The 19120-nt window shown below is 38.6% G+C and overlaps 1 protein-coding gene across 2 annotated transcripts in view; it reads left to right on the plus strand.

The window, feature by feature from the left end:
* Positions 1 to 18439, plus strand: part of LOC125137777 (NACHT and WD repeat domain-containing protein 2-like) — a 110539-nt gene extending 92100 nt beyond the window's left edge. Inside the window, exons 3-4 of one of the 2 annotated variants that reach the window (XM_047798826.1) lie at positions 17554 to 17656; positions 18223 to 18439. In XM_047798826.1, the coding sequence (XP_047654782.1) occupies positions 17554 to 17656; positions 18223 to 18302 (183 nt within the window). In that variant the 3' untranslated portion in view covers positions 18303 to 18439. Of the gene's footprint in view, positions 1 to 17553; positions 17671 to 18222 lie in introns of both variants that reach the window. The other variant, XM_047798827.1, reaches the window with a different exon arrangement.
* Positions 18440 to 19120: the final 681 nt, after the last annotated feature.

The following is a 19120-nucleotide window of genomic DNA, read 5'->3' on the forward strand; positions in this document are numbered from 1 at the left end:
TTCTTCACTGCCTGCTAGGCACCCGCTCTAAGGGGCCGTGCATACATTAACTTGTTTAATCTTTGCTATGAGCCTAGGCGGTAAATTCTATCTTCTCCATTTTATTAGATGAGGACCTCAGAAATGTAAATAACCGCTAGGGTTTCCATAGCTAATGAAGGGCAGAGTCAGAATTGGGACCCGTGCAGGTTTACCCCAGTTTCTGTGCTCTTAGTTACTGCACCAAAAAGCCTCTTATCTTCATACCTTCACCGAAATTTATATAGATATGTAAAGGTATGTATATAGATATGTGTAGGTATGTAAATACATGTATACTTATATATATGTAAATATATACATATATATTCTCAAGTGTGCACATGTTGTACAAACACATGTGAGGAGTAGACATACAGCTGGCGTGTGACCCCTGAAGAAAACATGGTGTGAGTTGAAGTTGTAGAGCTAGGCTGGGAGTCAGTCACGGAGGAGCTCATAAATCAGGTTACAGGTTCTAGACATCGCCTTCCGGTGATGGAAACCGAAGTATGGAAAGCACTGTAAAATAGTGTTTAACAGCCCAGGTTCAAATCCCACCTCTGCTACTTTTGTTGATTTCAAGCACTTTCCTTTATAATATAGGGATCATAATTTCTGTCTACTCCTAAGGTGAAGGAGTAAATAAGTTACCCTATGTAGTATCTGGTAAGAATGAAAAGAAATCTTAGCTATGGCAATCAAATTTGCATCTTATAAAAAAAAAAAAAATCCCCCTGCCTGGAATGTAGTGAATGGATCAGAAGGAGCAAGGACAGAAGTAAGGCAATTTGGGAAGCCGCAGTAAGTGATAGAGTGACAGGCACACTCAGAAAGCCACTCTCATGCAATCCCACAGACAGGAACAAAGACAGCATTGGGTTTTTCGCTCAGCATGCTATTTGCGATCAGGTGTCCTGCCCCTAAAGGAAGTTGGTACCTAGTTGCAGCCTGGCTAAGCTTCCTTTATGCCATGAGTTTCTCAAGCTCTGGCTCAGCACAGATGCACAGTGGCTCCTGACTTGCAGCCTCTTTTCAGCCTCCAACAACGCCTGGTATGTTCTCTCTGTCTGCAGGTTCAGTAAGCCTGAATAGTCTGAGGTCCTACCTTAGTTAATGGTTTTTTTTTTTTTTTCTTTTAAGGCTGCACCTGCAACACATGGAAGTTCCCAGGCTAGAGGTCGAATTAGAGCTGCAACTGCAGCCTATACCACAGCCACACCAGATCCAAGCTGCATCTGCAGCCAGTTCCATAGCTTGAAGCAATGCCAGATCCTTAACCCACTGAGCAAGGCCAGGGATCAAACCCACATCCTCATGGACACTATGTCAGTTTCTTAACCCGATAAGCCTACAATGGGAATTCCAAGGTTTTAGTTCTTTACATTATAATTTTCCTTAATTTTTTATTAATATATATAGTTGATTTACAGTGTTCCTTCCATTTCTGCTGTACAGCAGTGACCCAGTCGTACATATACACATTCTTTTTCTCCTACTACCTACCATATGTTCTAACCCAAGAGATTGGACATAGTTCCCTGTGCTGTACAGTAGGATATTATATAACAACTGTTAGGTCTGTCCAGAGGCTGAATCTCCCAAGACAGAGAGGCATCAGGTCTGAGCAGCTGGTCGACTTTATGAGGATTTTTTTATGAAGCATTATCCCACCTCATACTGTTGGGCCCTCTTTCTTTCTGGTGATTGAGTATGACCACTGGGGCCAGCCAATTCTTCCTGGGCTTGATTTAGGACCTGCTTTTCCCAGAAATGTCTCTTAGTCATGTTCCCATATATCCTGGACGAGTATCTCCTGACCAAGAGAGTAACTGCCAGTACCCAAAGTTGTCAGTATTTGTAGGAGTTCTAGTAAAACTGTGGTTGTGGATGATGTGGACCTCAAGAGGGTTTTTGTGGGGTTTTTTGCTTGTTTGTTTTTCTGTACCCCATGCACCTAGGGAAAGTCATTTGAACCAAAGCAAGAATTACCATATCTACAAACATTAACTTACCACTGGAAAACAGTATCTGACAAACCCAGTCTGAGGTTTAAGAGTGCTCTGCTTACCTCCCCCATTCCATGAACATTCTAGTACCAGGACACAACCACTCAACTACATTCAAATGAGTGCTGTCTTCAACTCTGTATTGACCTTGAAAGTGACAGCCGTAGCACAATAATGTTGTCCCTGTTCAAAACTTTCTGAACCTACTCTGTGTTCTTTTTGAAAAATTTTAGTGGTGGAAGATGCTGACCTCTTTTAAGAATAGATTTGATTGTTTTTAAAGACCTAACATCTTTTCAAAGCCATGTCTTATCAACGTAAAGACAAGCAGGGCTAGAGAAATACCATTTTAATAAAAACAAACTCCCAACTATAAGGTGTCAAGAGTTTTTTTCAATACAAAATGAGATCATTCCTACAGAGGAAATGCTCTGGGTGGTGGCACAATCATTGGAGGGAGTGTATAGCCTCCCATGGAAATAAATTTGGGGAACAGCTTTCACTTCAGTACCATGTCTGTTCAAAAGCAGAATCAGTCATATTGTCTTTTTTTTTTTTTTGCATTCATATAGGGTCATATGACATGGGAATATTGAGAAGGAAAATATTTTGGAAAGTAAAATCAAAGGCTCTTTCTGAAAAAAAAAAATCATACGAAGCCATGATGAACTGAAATTTGATCTTTTTTTCTGTTTTGGTAAAGCAAAGTTATTTCTTACAGGTTACTTTATTGTTTGTTCAGTAATCTTGGTATTTAAATGATTAGGACTGACTTCAAGTGGTAAAATTTCTTAGGGCTTTTATTTGCTGGTCTTTGGTTTTCAGACCAAGTCAGCATGTTATAATGAGCATGATAAATTAGCTTCCCTAATATTTTTAAACAAATTAGATGGTTTTTAAGTGAAAAAAGAAAATCAAATTACTTTCCCAAGCTTTTATACTTAATGATGAAATAAGTAAAGGCACATAAAATGTGCTGTCAGCGAGGTAGTATTCCAATAAACAGTACATTAGATTCCAGTGTCTGCAGTGCCTGGACATTAGGCCAAAAGCTAAACCTAATTTTTTTAAGTATCTAATAAATCTTGTCTTGTTGAGCACTTTGGGTTCCAGCCACTTCTTGCCAGTTATTGATCATGTGGCTTTATGGCATTTGTTTGCCCATAATGATGTTTTGTGTTGCATAAGCTAGATGTTTCATCTGTTTATTTCCTCCTTGTCTTCATGGTTGCTTGATTTTATTTTTCATCATTTTCTGCTCATAAAGACATTTGAGAAAGAACAATTTAAGGGAGAAAAGCTGGACATAAGAGAATAGTTAAACAAAGCTGATAAAGTAAGGATGCAGGGAGTTATAAAGGCCTGAATGAAGGCAGTGGTGGCCAAACTCTAAGGAAATAATAGATTGAAAACTATTATAATGGACCCCTATAGGTGGCAAATAAACCATGTGACACTTAGGCTTTTATTTAAAAATGTAAGTGAAAGCCTTGTTTGACTTTGACCCTGGTCATTTGGTCCCACACTTATTTAGTTAGATCTTGTTGTTTAGCTGTTAATATACTAGGTTCTCGATTTGAACATACTCTCTTCTTGCTCTTAATTCTATGAGTAGGAAATGTAACACCTGTAGAAAATCACATAATGAACTAGAAGTGCAAAGTGTCATTAAGGTGTAATTCTGGAGTTCCCATCATGGCTCAGTGGTAATGAAACTGACTAGTAGCCATGGGGACTTGGGTTGGATCTCTGGCCTCAGTAAGTTAAGGATCCAGAGTTGCCATGACCTGTGGTGTAGGTTGCAGATGTGGTGTGGATCTGGCATTGTTGTGGCTGTGATCTAGGCTACAGCTCTGATTCAACCCCAGGCACTGGAAACTTCCATGTGCCAGAGGTGCAGTCCTAACAAGACAAAAAACAAAAAAATAATGCTCATTGTTATCAATGTTTTTGATTATAGCCATCTTAATGGGTGTGAAGTGTTATATCATTGTAGTTTTGATTTGAAGCCCCCTGATGACCAATGATATCTTTTCATGAGTTTAGTGACAATCTGTATGTATTCTGTGAAGAAATGTCTACTGAGATCTTTTGTCCATTTTTAATTGGGTTATTGGGTTTTATTGAGTTATAGGAGTTCCTTATCTATTCTAAATACAAATCTATGATCAAATATGATTTGCAAATATTTTTTCCATTCTGAGGGTCCTCTCCATTTTCTTGATAGTGTCTTTTGAAGCATAATTTTTTTAATTTTGAGGAAGTCCACTTTATTTTTAGGGGGTTACTTATACTTACTGTCCTATCTAAGAAACCATTGTGAAACCTAGGGTCACAAAGGTGTTTTCTATAAAACTATAGTTATATAGTTTTAACTCTTAATTTGTCTATGATCTGTTTTAATTTTTATGTATGGTGTGAGGTAGGGATTAAACTTCATGCTTTTGCATATAGATGTCCAGTTGTCTCAATTTCATTTGTTTATTCATTTCTCATTGAATTGTTTTGGTACCCTTGTTGAAATCAGTTGACCATGTGAGAATTTATATTTGGCTTTTCAATTTTGTTGTCAACATCCAGCAATGTTAGATATGGTTTTTTCATAAATCCCCTTCATTCAGGTTAAGTAAGTTAATTTCCATTCCTAGTTTGTTTTATTTTGTCATGAAGGGGTGCTGGATTTTGTCAGATTTTTGTGTCTGTTGAGATGATCATATGGGTTTTGTCCTTTATTCCTATTTTTTTATTATTTTATATATATATTTTTTTATTTTCCCACTGTACAGCAAGGGGATCAAGTTATCCTTACATGTATACATTACAATTACATTTTTTTCCCCACCCTTTGTTCTGTTGCAACATGAGTATCTAGACATAGTTCTCAATGCTACTCAGCAGGATCTCCTTGTAAATCTAAGTTATGTCTGATAAACCCAATCTCCCACTCCCTCCCATCAGGCAGCCACAAGTCTTTTCTCCAAGTCCATGATTTTCTTTTCTGAGATGTTCATTTGTGCTGGATATTAGATTCTGGTTATAAGTGATCTCATATGGTATTTGTCTTTGTCTTTCTGGCTCATTTCACTCAGTGTGAGAGTCTCTAGTTCCATCCATGTTGCTGCAAATGGCATTATGTCATTCTTTTTTATGGCCAAGTAGTATTCTATTGTGTATATATACCACATCTTCTGAATCCAATCCTCTGTCGATGGACATTTGGGTTGTTTCCATGTCCTGGCTATTGTGAATAGTGCTGCAATGAACATGCAGGTGCACGTGTCTCTTTTAAGTAGAGTTTTGTCCAGATATATGCCCAAGAGTGGGATTGCAGGGTCATATGGAAGTTCTATGGATAGATTTCTAAGGTATCTCCAAACTCTTCTCCATAGCGGCTGTACCAGTTTACATTCCCACCAACAGTGCCCATCAAACTCCTAGAAGAAATCATAGGCAAAACACTCTCCACAGCCCCTCCAGCACTTGTTATTTGTGGATTTATTAATGATGGCCATTCTGACTGGTGTGAGGTGGTATCTCATGGTAGTTTTGATTTACATTTCTCTTATAATCAGCGATGTTGAGCATTTTCTTATGTGTTTGCTGGCCATCTGTACATCTTCCTTGGAGAAATGTCTATTCAGGTCTTTTGCCCATTTTTCCATTGATTGATTGGCTTTTTTGCTGTTGGGTTGTATAAGTTGTTTATATATTCTAGAGATTAAGCCCTTGTTGGTTGCATCATTTGAAACTATTTTCTCCCATTCTGAAAGTTGTCTTTTTGTTTTTTTTTTTTTATAGTCTCCTTTGCTGTGCAAAAGCTTTTCAGTTTGATGAGGTGCCATGGGTTTATTTTTGCTCTGATTTCTATTGCTTTGGGAGACTGACCTGAGAAAATATTCATGATGTTGATGTCAGAGAGTGTTTTGCCTATGTTTTCTTCTAGGAGTTTAATGGTGTCCTGTCATATATTTATTTTTGTGCATGGTGTGAGGGTGTGTTCTAGTTTCATTGCTTTGCATGCAGCTGTCCAGGTTTCCCAGCAATGCTTGCTGAATACTTTTCCCATTTTATATTCTTGCCTCCCTTGTCAAAGATTAATTGACCATAGGTGTCAGGGTTTATTTCCGGGTTCTCTATTCTGTTCCATTGGTCTGTCTGTCTGTTTTGATACCAGTACCACACTGTTTTGATGACTGTGGCTTTGTAGTATTTCTTGAAGCCTGGGAGAGTTATGCCTCCTGCTTGGTTTTTGTTTCTCAGGATTGCTTTGGCGATTCTGGGTCTTTTGTTGTTCCATCTTTATTTCCATTAATACATATTGTCATCTATTCATTTTCTGATGCTAATGCATTCCTGAGGTAAATCTCACCCAGAATATAATCCTTTTTATATGCTGCCAAGTTTGGGTTTTTAGTATTTTGCTTGAGGATGTTTAGTATTTTGCTTGAGGATGTTTATTTTCTTAAGAGATATTGTTTTATGTTTGTGTCTGGTTTTGGGACCAGGATAATACTGGTCTCCTAGAGCAAGTTGGGAAATGTTCTCTTGTAATTTTTGGAAGACTAAATAATTGGTATAAGTTCTTTTTAAAATTGGTATTCTTTTATTAAAATTCACCAGTGCATCCATCTGGATCTAAGCTTTTCTTTTTTTTTTTTTTGTGCAGCTTTTTAAAAAATTACTACTTAGTCCCTTGTTAAAAATGTCTTTTCTTTTTTGATACAATTTATGTAACTTCTGTCTCTCAAGGAATTTGTCCATTGCATCTAAGTCATTTAAATCACTGGCATGTAGTTCTTCATAATATTATAAAGTCAGTAGTAATGGCCTTATTCACCCCTGGTTTTAGAACTTTTTTTTTAGGTCAACCCACTTAAAGTTTTGTCCATTTTTTTGATCTCTTCAAAGAAATAACTTTTGGTTTTATTGATTTTATTGTTTTTCTATTCTATTTCATTAATTTCCATTGTAATATATTATTTCGTTCTTCTGCTTGCTCTGGCTTGCCCTTGATTGCTCTTTTTCTGTTGTCTTAAGTTAAATCACTGAGATCTTAATCTTTAATATAGGTGTTTACTGCTCTGAATTTCAAGTACTTACTTTATGTACATTCTGTAGATTTTGGTATCTTCATCTCAAAGTAACTTCTCTTGTGATTTCTTGATGCATTGGTTATTTAGTAGTGTGTTAAATTTCCATATACTTGGGAATTTTCCAAATTGTTTTCTATTATTGATTACTAATATCATTACATTGTGTTCAGAGAACATACTTTATATGACTTAAATCCACTTAAGGTTATTGAGGCCTGTTTTATGTTCTATCCTGGAATATTTTGAGGAATTGAGAAAAATGCATATTCTGTTGTTAGTATAACTAGTTCTAACATGACTATAGGACAAATCTACTATCAATACAGTCTGAGTTTTTTGATGATCTTCTTCCTAGCTGTTCTTCCCATTATTGATGAGATAGACAATTCAACTATAATAGTTGGAGACTTGACTATTTGTCAGCCTGTGCTTCATATATATTAAGGTTTTTGTTGTTCATTACATTTATATTGACTATCTCTTCCCAATGGATGGACTCTTTTGTCACTAAAAAAGACAAAAGAGTTATCTTTTGTCTCTAGTTATGTTTTAAGACTTCTGACAGTTGCTTTTTGCATAATCTTTCTCCATTCTTTTAACCTGTTTGACTCTAAAATGTATCTTCTCTAGAAGCATATAGTTGAATCTTATTTTTACCCAGCCTGATAGACTTTGGATTGTTTAGGCCATTCACACTTGGTGATATCATTGACATAGATGTAAATCTGTCATTTTATTTTTTTCTATATGTCTGTATTGTATCTTCTTCTAGTCCTCTTTTAATTTCTTTGCTCATATTAAGTGAGCACTTCCTAGTTTAATGATTTTGTTCACTATATTTTTGAGGGGTTTTTGGTAGTTATTTTAGGGCAATACATCTTAAATTAGCGTAAGTCATAAGTACATTCTACTAAGTTAATTCCGGTGAACAACAGAAAGACTACTCCCATATACCTCTATTTTCTTTTCTTTTTGTGCTTAGGTATGCAATATCGAACAAGATACAATGACATAATTACTAATTTATATAATTTGTCACTTAAGCAAATGAGGATGGAGGAGTAAGGGATGGCTCTCACCTTTTCCACAAAAACATCAAAAAAAAACCTTCTACATGTGGAATGATTCACATAGAACATATACTGAATGCTAGCAGAAGACCTTAAGCCTCCGAAAAGGGTTAGAAACCCTCCATATAACTGGGTGTAACAAAAGGGGAAAAAAAAAGAGAAAGGAATGGGACCAGCACTCCTGAAAGGGAGCTTTGAAAGAGGAAAGGAACCAACGTTCTGGGAAGCCACCTAACTAACAGGGAGATCAGCTGAGACAGAGACACCTCAACACCACAGGTAAAAGTGCCACAGCTGGACTGAGGAGGGCAAAGCAGAGAGGGAGCCACAAAAACCATCAGTACCACTGCCCCCTGACACCACAGGCTGAAATGCTCAGCTGGGTGCTGAGATTGAGGTTCTGGAAGTCAGTACCAGGAAGAAGACCAGGGTTAATGGTGTGGAGACAACCTGAAGGAGTTAGGAAGTAGTGAACCAAGGGCTGGAGAGAAGAGCACCACAGCCAAGGGAATCCAGGAGGAGGTCTGGGCCTGCAGGAGAAGCAAGGCGCCACTGCTGAGGAGAGCAAGAGGAAGAAGGGTGGACCGCCAAAGGAATAGTGTGCCCTGTGCGTGTGAAGCCTCTTGGAGGGTGGGGCTATGGGTGGTGAGATGCCTCTCGTACAGGCTAAGCATGACAGGGCATTTCTTGAATGGTCTACAGGCAGTGGGGGCAAACTTCCCCAGTTATATCTGACTTCAGGTGGGCATGGCCCAACACCACTAAGGGTCCATGAATAGGCACCTCCTGCAGCCCCAAGCACCTCAGAGCTTGGCAGAGAGGAGAGCACTGCAACTGAGTACCACCTGTTATTGCTTCCCTCCCCTGGGAATGCAGACACGCTGCTGGTGCCATTGCCAAATGCTCCATGCACCACCACCTAAAACTATCTGAGAGGCACTACCACTTCCCATGGCCCTGCAACTAAGAGCAGTCTGAGCCACCTTCCCACAGGTCCTTGCTACTGTCAAGGGCCCAGCAACCAGGTGCTGTCTGCCAGCACTGCCAATTGCCTCCATCATCTTGGAAGCACACCTAGGACACTTATCAAGAGTATAACACCCAGCACACGTTGAGGAAAGAGAGAGCATCCAAACCTAAATAAATATTAGAACTCACAAAAAAAATGAAAAATATAAGCAAAATAAAGCAGCTCAGGAACCATTCCCAGTTAAAAGAACAGGAGAATTCACCTGAATGAGCAAACAGTGAAACAGACCTCTTCAGTATAACAGACACTGACTTCAAAAAGGAAGTAGTGAAAATACTGAAGGAATTATAAGCATATATGAAAAGTAATGCAGATTACTTTAGAATGGAACTAGAAAATATAAGGAGGAGCCAAGAAAAATTATAAAATTCGTCTGAAGAGACACAAGCTGAGGTAAAGACACTGAAAAACAGGATGAATGATGCAGAGGAATGAAGTAGTGAATTGGAAGATAGAAAAATGGAAATCACCCAATCAGGGCAGCAGACAGAAAACCAAATGAAAAAACATGAAAGCAATGTAAGAAAGATCTATGAGATAATATAAAGCAGGCCAATCTATGCATAATAGGGGTTCCAGAAGGAGAAGAAAAAGAAAAGGGGATTGAAAATATACTTCAAGAAATTATGGCTGAAAACTTTCCAAATTTCCAAATCTAAAGGAAACAGATATCAAGATTCGGGGAGCAGAGAGTCCCCAAACAAGTTGAACCCAAACAAGCCTACACCAAGACATATTAGAATAAAAATGGCAAAAGTTAAAAAATAGAGAATTCTAAAGACAGCAAGAGAAAAAGTTTTACAAGGGAATCCCCATAAGGCTGGGGTTTCTCTACAAAAACACTACAGGACAGAAGAGAGTGGGAAGATCTATTCAGAGTTCTAAAAGGAAAAAATTTGCACCCTAGAATACTGTACCCAGCAAGATTCTCCTTTTCAATAGAAGGAGAAATAAAGAATTTCTTCAACAAAAACTGAAAGAGTACAGCAGTACTAAACCCATTCCAAAAGAAACACTGAAAGCGTCCTCTAAATTAAAAAAGGAAGAAGAAATAGGATGGAGAAAAATCACAATTGGAAAGCAGTCACTTAAATAAGCCAGTGTACAGGAAAAAAAAAAGAAAAAAACCAATTGTAAAAGCGAGGATAAACACAAGGAAGAGCAAAAGGATAAACATGAATTTTTTTTAAAAAAAGACATTGGAGTTCCTGTCATGGCTCAGTGGTTAACAAATCCAACTAGGAATGATGGGGTTACAGGTTCAATCCCTGGCCTTGCTCAGTGGGTTAAGAATCTGGCATTGCTGTGGCTCTGGAGTGGGCTAGCAGCTACAGCTCCAAATTAGACCCCTAGCCTGGGAACCTCCATATACTGCGGGTGTGGCCCTAGAAAAGACAAAAAATGACCAAAAAATTTTAAAAGTAAAATTTTTAAAAAGGGACATCAAAATGTAGAGAAGGAGAGTAAGAAAATCTAGACTTTTTTTTTTTTTGGTCTTTTGTTGTTGTTGTTGTTGCTATCTCTTGGGCCGCTCCCGCGGTGTATGGAGGTTCCCAGGCTAGGGGTTGAATTGGAGCCGTAGCCACTGGCCTACGCCAGAGCCACAGCAACGCGGGATCCGAGCCGCGTCTGCAACCTACACCACAGCTCACGGCAACGCCGGATCGTTAACCCACTGAGCAAGGGCAGGGATCGAACCCGCAACCTCATGGTTCCTAGTCGGATTCGTTAACCACTGCGCCACGACGGGAACTCCAATCTAGATATTTTTTAAAGAATGTGTTTGAGCCTATATGACTATCAGGCCGAAGCAAGCAGATATAGGAAAGAATTAACATACTTGAAAAACAGGGCAACCACAAATCAAAACCAAACAATACATTCACAAAAACTGAAGAGGACACAAGCATAAAAGGAAATCATTCAACCAAAAAAAAGAAAGGAACAAAGGAGAAACACAGAATCAACTGGAAAACAAGGTTTAAAATTGCAATAAATACGTATCTATCAAAAATTACCTTAAATGTCAGTGGACTGAATGCTCCAATCAAAAGACAACGAGTAGCAGGCTGGATTAAAAAAAAAACAGAAACCTACAATTTGCTGTCTACAAGACACTCACCTTAGGGCAAAGGACACATATACATTGAAAGTGAGAAGATGGGAAAAGATATTTCATGCCATTGAAAGACAGGAAAGGAGGAGTTGCAATACTCCTAACAGACAAAATAGACTTTAAAATGAAGGCCATAAAGATAAAGAAGGACATTATTTAATGATAAAAGGATTGATTCAAGAAGTGGATATTATACTCGTCAATATATATGCCCCTAAAATAGTAGCATCCTACAACAAATAGTAACAGACATAAAAGTAGAAATCAATGAAAATACAATAAGAGTAGGAGACTTTAACACCCCACTAATATGTCCCCACATCAATGGATGGATCTCTAGAAAGAAAATCAATAAGACAACAAAGATCCTAAATGACACAATAGAAAAGTTAGATTTAATTGACATTTTCAGGACATTACATCCAAAAAAAATCAGAATATACATTCTTTTCACATGCACATGAAACATTCTCAAGGATTGACCACATCCTGGGACACAAAACTAATCTCAAAAAATTTAAGAGTGTAGAAATTATTTCAGGTGTCTTCTCTGACCATAAAGGCATGAAACTAGAAATCAACCACAGAAAAAGAAATGAGAAAAAACTGACACATGAAGACTTAACATCCTACTGAAAAACCAAAGGGTCAACAAAAAAAATCAAAAGGGAAATTAAATACTTTGAGACAAATGATAATGAAGACACAACCACTCAAAATCTATGGGATGCTATAAACACGGTGCTCAGAGGGAAATTCATAGCAATATAGGCCTTCCTCAAAAAAGAAGAAAAATCTCAAATCAACAACTTAACCCACCACCTTAAATGAATTAGGAAAAGAAGAACAAACAAAACCTAAAGTCAGCATAAGGAAGGAAATCAAAGATCAGAAAGGAAATAAAATAGAGATTAAAAAAACTGTAGAAGAAAAATCAATAAAACCATGAGCTGGTTCTTTGAAAAGGTAAAAAAAAAATTGAAACCTCTGGCTAGACTCACCAAAGAAGAGGAGAGAAAAAATCCAAATAAACAATCAGAAATGAAAAAGGAGAAGTCACAATGGATACTACAGAAATACAAAAAGCCATGAGAGAATACTATGAACAATTGTATACCAACAAATTTGACAACTAGAAGAAATGGACAACTTTCTAGAGACTTACAGCCTGCCAAAACTGCATCAAGAAGAAATAAATCAACTGAACAGAATGATCACTAGAAATGAAATTGAATATGTCATAAAAGCACTCCCTACAAATAAAAGTCCAGGACCAAATGGCGTCACAGGTGAATTCTACCTAACATACAAAGAGGAATTTATACGCATCCTCAAACTTTTTCAAAAGGTTGAAGAAGGAACACTCCCGGGAGTTCCCGTCGTGGCGCAGTGGTTAACGAATCCGACTAGGAACCATGAGGTTGCAGGTTCGGTCCCTGCCCTTGCTCAGTGGGTTAAAGATCCGGCGTTGCCGTGAGCTGTGGTGTAGGTTGCAGATGCGGCTCGGATCCTGCATTGCTGTGGCTCTGGCATAGGCCAGTGGCTACAGCTCCGATTCGACCCCTAGCCTGGGAACCTCCATATGCCACAGAAGCGGCCCAAAGAAATAGCAAAAAGACAAAAAAAAAAAAGAAGGAACACTCCCAAAGACATTCTATGACACATTCATCACCCTAATTCCAAAACCAGACAAAGATACCACCAAAGAAGAAAACTATTGACCAACATCTTTGATGAATATAGACACAAAAATTTCAACAAAATTTTAGCCATTCAAATCCAACAACATATAGAAAAGATCGTATACACCACGACCAAGTGGGATTCATCCCAGGTACACAAGGATGGTAAAACATATGCAAATCAATGTCATACACCACATTAACAAAAAAAAAAGTCAAACACCACATGATCATCTCAATAGATGCAGAAAAAGCATTTGACAAAGTCCAACATCCATTCATGATAAAAGCTCTTGCCAAAGTAGGTATAGGGGGAACATACCTTAACACATGAAAGCTATTTATGACAAACCCACAGCAAATATAATACTCAGTGGAGAAAAGGTGAAAGCCTTCCCACTAAAATCTGGAATAAGACAAGGATGGCCACTCTCACCACTGTCATTCAGCATAGTACTGGGAGTCCTAGCCACAGCAATCAGACAAACTAAAAGGCATCCAAATAGGAAGAGGGAAAACTGTCACTGTATGCAGATGACATGATACTATACATAGAAAACCCTAAGGACTCAACCCAAAGCCTACTTGAACTGATCAACAAATTCAGCAAAGTAGCAGGATATAAGATTAACATTCAGAAATCAGTTGCATTTCTGTAAATGACAATGCATTTCTGTACTAACAATGAAATATTAGAAAAGGAATACAAAAATACAATACCTTTTAAAATTGCACCTCAAAAAATCAAATACCTGGGAATATACCTGACCAAGGAGGTAAAGGACTTATATGCTGAGAACTGTAAAACATTAGTCAAGGAAATTAAAGAAGATATAAAGAAATGGAAAGCTATTCCATGCTCCTGGGTTGGAAAAATTAACATTGTAAAAATGGCCATACTACCCAAAGCAATCTACAGATTCAGTGCAATCCCTATCAAATTACCCGTGATATTATTCACAGAACTGGAACAAACAATCCAAAAATTTATATGGAACCACAAAAGACCCAGAATTGCCAAAACAATTCTAAGGAACAAAAACCAAGCAGGAGGCATAACTCTCCCACACTTCAGGCAGTATTACAAAGCCACAGTCATCAAGACAGTGTGGTACTGGTACCAAAACAGACATATAGACAAATGGAATAGAATAGAGAACCCAGAAATAAACCCAGACACCTATGGTCAAATAATCTTCGACAAAGGAGACAAGAATATAAAATGGGAAAAGACAGTCTCTTCAGCAAGTGGTGCTGGGAAACCTGGACAGCTGCATGCAGATCAGTGAAACTGGAACACACCCTCACACCATGCACAAAAATAAACTCAAAATGGCTGAAAGACTTAAGATTCCATCAAACTCCTGAAAGAGAACATAGGCAAACTATCTCTGACATCAACCATACAAATGTTTCCTTGGGTCAGTCTCCCAAGGCAACAGAAATAAAAGCAAAAATAAACCAACGGGACCTAATCAAACTAACAAGCTATTGCACAGCAAAGGAAACCCAAAAGAAAACAAAAAGACACCTTACAGCATGGGAGAAAATAGTTTCAAACAATGCGAATGACAAGGGCTTCATCTCTAGAATATGCAAGCAACTTATACAACTCAACAGCAAAAAATCCAACAACCCAATTGAAAAAATGAGCAAAAGACCTGAATAGACATTTCTCCAAGGAAGATGTACAGATGGCCAACAAGCACATGAAAAAAATGCTCAAAATCCCTGATCATTAGAGAAATGCAAATCAAAACTACAGTGAGGTACCACCTCACACTGGTCAGAATGGCCATCATTAACAAGTCAACAAATTACAAATACTGGAGAGGGTGTGGAGGCAAGGGTGTGGATAAAAAAAGTACCCGCCTTCACTGTTTGTAAATTGGCACAACCACTATGGAAAACAACATGCAGATACCTCGGAAAACTAAATACAAAACTACTGTATAATTCAGCAATCCCATTCCTCGGCATATATCCAGATGAAACCTTCCTTGAAGAAGACACATGCACCGCATGTTCACTGCAGCACTATTCACAATAGCCAACACATAGAAACAACCTAACCGTCCATTGACAGATGAATGGATTAAGAAGATGTTATACATATACACAATGGACTACTACTCAGCCATAAAAAAGAACAAAATAATGCCATTTGCAGCAACATGGATGGAGCTAGAGACTCTCATACTAAGTGAAGTCAGTCAGACACACAAATACCCTATGATATCACTTTTATCTAGAATCTAATATATGGCACAAATGAACCTATCTACAGAAAATAAAATCACAGACATGGAGAATAGACTTTTGGTTGCCAAGGGAGGCGGAGTGGGAGTTTGGGGTTAGTAGATGCAAACTAGAGCATTTGGAGTGGATAAGCAATGAGATCCTTCTGTATAGTACAGGGAACTCTAATCACTTGTGAGAGAATGACATAATGTGAGAAAAATGTTGTACATATAACTGCATCCCTTTGCTGTACAGCAGAAATTGACAGAACATTGTAAATCAACTATAATAAATTTTTTAATGTAAAAAAATTTGTCACTTCAATATGTGACAATAGCAGGTATAGAACTTTTGTTAATTTACATATTTACCATTTGTTTCTCATTTATTTTTACCTTTCCTCAGTGTCAGCCTTAAGGATGGGCACCAGGTTTTTTGTGTGGTTGTTAGTTGTGCAATGTACAAACTAAGAGTTACCATTCACATTGGGGTATATTTGTATGTTTGGCAGTTTATTGGCCAATAGCCAAAAACATCTTGTTCTAGTAATTTCAGTAATTTACAGTCCTGTCCAATTAAACTTTCTGTGATGAAGTATTCTGAAGCCGTACTTTCCAGCATGGGAGTCAGTAACTACATGTGACCGCTGAGCTCATACACTGAATTTTTTTCTTTTTAAATGGCCGCACCCAAGTCATATGGAAGTTCCCAAGCCAGGAGTTCCCATCGTGGCTCAGTGGTTAATGAATCCGACTAGGAGCCTGGAGGTTGCGGGTTCAAGCCCTGGCCTTGCTCACTGGGTTAAGGATCCAGCATTGCCATGACCTGTGGTGTAGGTTGCAGACGCAGCCCGGATCCCGCGTTGCTGTGGCTCTGGCGTAGGCCGGTGGTTACAGCTCCGATTGGACCCCTAGCCTGGGAACTTTCATATGCTGTGAGAGCAGCCCTAGAAATGGCAAAAAAAAAGTTCCCAGGCCAGGGATTGACTCCAAGCCACAGAAATTATCCTGACTTTCCTTTAACTCACTGCACCAGACTGAGGATCAAACCCAGCTTCCACAGCCAACAGAGCCACCGCAGTCGGATTCTTAACCCACTATGCCACAGTGGGAACTCCTTGAGCAGAATTTATTTTAATTTATATTTAGTTTTAAATAACCACAGCTAAGGGCTCTCATACTGAACAGTGAAGTTATAATCTCAGATGTCCCCCTTTCTTAATGTTGATTAGATGGAAGAATCCCCAAATCAGTTCTCATCATTTCATAGACTGGGCCATGGGAGTATTTTTTAAAGACGCTGTTTCTCTCTATCGGCCCTCTAAAAATGTAAATGCAGGTACGCAAAGATGTGGGACCAACACACTTGTGTGTGGCATAGGCTGAAAGATGGCAAGTATGTGGTACTTGGGGCACAGTGGGGGACCACACCCTGGGCCCCCATATCTCACTGAATGCCATACAAGCAGCCAGTAAAAAGGGGAGGTGTGTCTTTCTGCCTATGGGAACAAGGAAAAGAAGAAACCTTCAAAGCTACAATTAGAAACATTTATCTCACAGACTGCTGTTGAGTAAAGGGAATGAAACCCATACTGCTCTCCATAGAAAATTTTTCAGAGTGTACTTGGGAAAGTTTTTACAGACTCTCAGCATCTTTCCTTGTGGTCTTTGAAGTAAGGAGATGGAGGATCCTATTATCTTCACGTCTCTGTAAAGCACACCTTTGGTTGTTTTCCATGCATCTTTTTGCAGCTATGTATTGATGAAAGCCAAGCTGCTTACAGATATAAACAAAATGTCCTCATGGAGTAACAGATTTATTTTTAAAGAAATGTAGATATTTAACTTTGGGTCAGTATTTGTGAATGCCCATTGTCATTTTCCCTTCTCATATTGAGACAAACAGTAAAATTATATGCTGTTATTTGTCCTAAAACAATGCAGTAACTATATCCCAGCTGCCTTCAAACTTCTGAAATCCTGTTACCATTTCAATATAATGAAAGCCTGCATTGCAAAGCCTCTGACATTTAACAATTCGTTTTCTCTGGGGCCATGTCAACAGTATAATCGGGAACAAAAGAAGAAATTATAATGTCCAACCCCAAACCATCATGGAATAATAACAATAAAAACCTCTTTAGATTGATCTTAACGATTATTCTACCTAAGGGAAAACATGCCATAAAAAGTTAAAAGTCACACTAGCTTAATATTGTACCTAAGAATGAAGTCTGCACATAAATTGAATTTCTCCTGGGGGGAATTAACTCTGCCTCATTCGTTGGTCCCCAGGTCATAGATCTGTACTGGGGAATTGCCGAAGAGGAATGGGACAGCCCTGAGCTCCACAAGACCCGCATGAAGCTGCTGGAGGACTGTTTGAAAACTTCTGCAGGTCCATGTTTTGTTGTGGGTATAAAAAAACTAATGCTTTATATTAAATTGTAGCTGATTGTGAGAATTCTTGCTGTGATTCTTAAGGGGCTTTTAAAATGGGGGGGTAAAAAATACTTTTCCATATGTATTTAAAATTCTTAAACCAGTTCCTTGCCCTCAATATGTGAGGACAAAAGCCTCCACTTTCCGAAAGAAGCACCGCATATTAACAGTGAGTGATGTGAAGTGGTGATCACAGGGAAGGCTTGGGGTCAACCAGTTGCCACAGTACCTTGTGATGAGCAGTAAGGATTATGAGTCAGTCCTACAACAATTATCCTGACTTTCCTTATATTTTATCATGTCGTATTCCACCCTAGTTATCTATGTCTCAACATTATTTTAAGCACTGTGGCTGAAACACTGTTAAAGTGAAAATAGATATACGGGGTCAGATCCACCAACTGGAATTGATATCCTGTGGGAAAAAAAAGTTTCTGCAATGATACTCAGCTAGAGATGCTCAAATGGAACATTATTATTAGTTATGTTCCAAAGAATATCCACTCCCCTCTGTACACACAGGAATGCTAAGAAGGTGGTCACTATGGCAGATGATGTGCAAAATCACTGCCGTAATTTACGAAGAACGAACCTTATCTTGAATCCGAACAGCTCCTCCCAATTGTGAAGAACATTGCCCCTTTCGACACAGGATGTTCTGAGGCTGATGGCTAGTGTTCACATTACTAGGGAAGAAAATGTCATACTATACAATTAAAAGCTAGGATGGGTGTATCAATAAAAGGTTTTAATATTTATTTGCATGTCCATCTTTATTCAACTCCATATAGGATTCAAAGTATATAAAGGCTCTTTAATATTTTTAATATGTGGATAAATTATTCATCTATCCACTATGTATTGTTGTTCTGTGCCAGGGGCTGCCCTTAGTGTTGGGGTGTGGTAGATTGACCCTTAAGAAGGGGTCATTTTGTGGGCCAGTTTCTCATGATTGAACCTTAGAATTGAACTAAGAAGATATGACTTTCTTTCTACCCTCCTAGAGCTTGTGTCATTCTTACGTAGGGCTAAGAGGAGAGGACAAGCAAAAATCAATTAAATAAACAGTAAGTCAGATGGTGGTAAGTGCTCTGGAAAAGAATACGCAGAGGAAGGAAGGGAGGAAACAGCAGTCATGGGAGGGACTGATTTTCAATAGAGGTGGCAGAGAAGGTCTCACTGATAAGGTGCCTGAGGAGGGGAGGCAGGAAAGAGCCAAGTGGTTACTGAGCTCAGAGCTTTCCGATTGGGAGCAGGCTTGGCATGTTCAGAAAGCAGGCAGATATGCCTGAAGCTGTGGCAGGGGAAACCATAGTGTGAGCCTTTGTCTTCTTAACGTTGGATATAAAGATTTGACTTCTGGAGTTCCCATTGTGGCACACTGAACCCAACTGTTGTCCATGAGGAAACAGGTTCAGTC

Source organism: Phacochoerus africanus, chromosome 10 (assembly GCF_016906955.1).
Source record: "Phacochoerus africanus isolate WHEZ1 chromosome 10, ROS_Pafr_v1, whole genome shotgun sequence".
Taxonomy (NCBI): domain Eukaryota; kingdom Metazoa; phylum Chordata; class Mammalia; order Artiodactyla; family Suidae; genus Phacochoerus; species Phacochoerus africanus.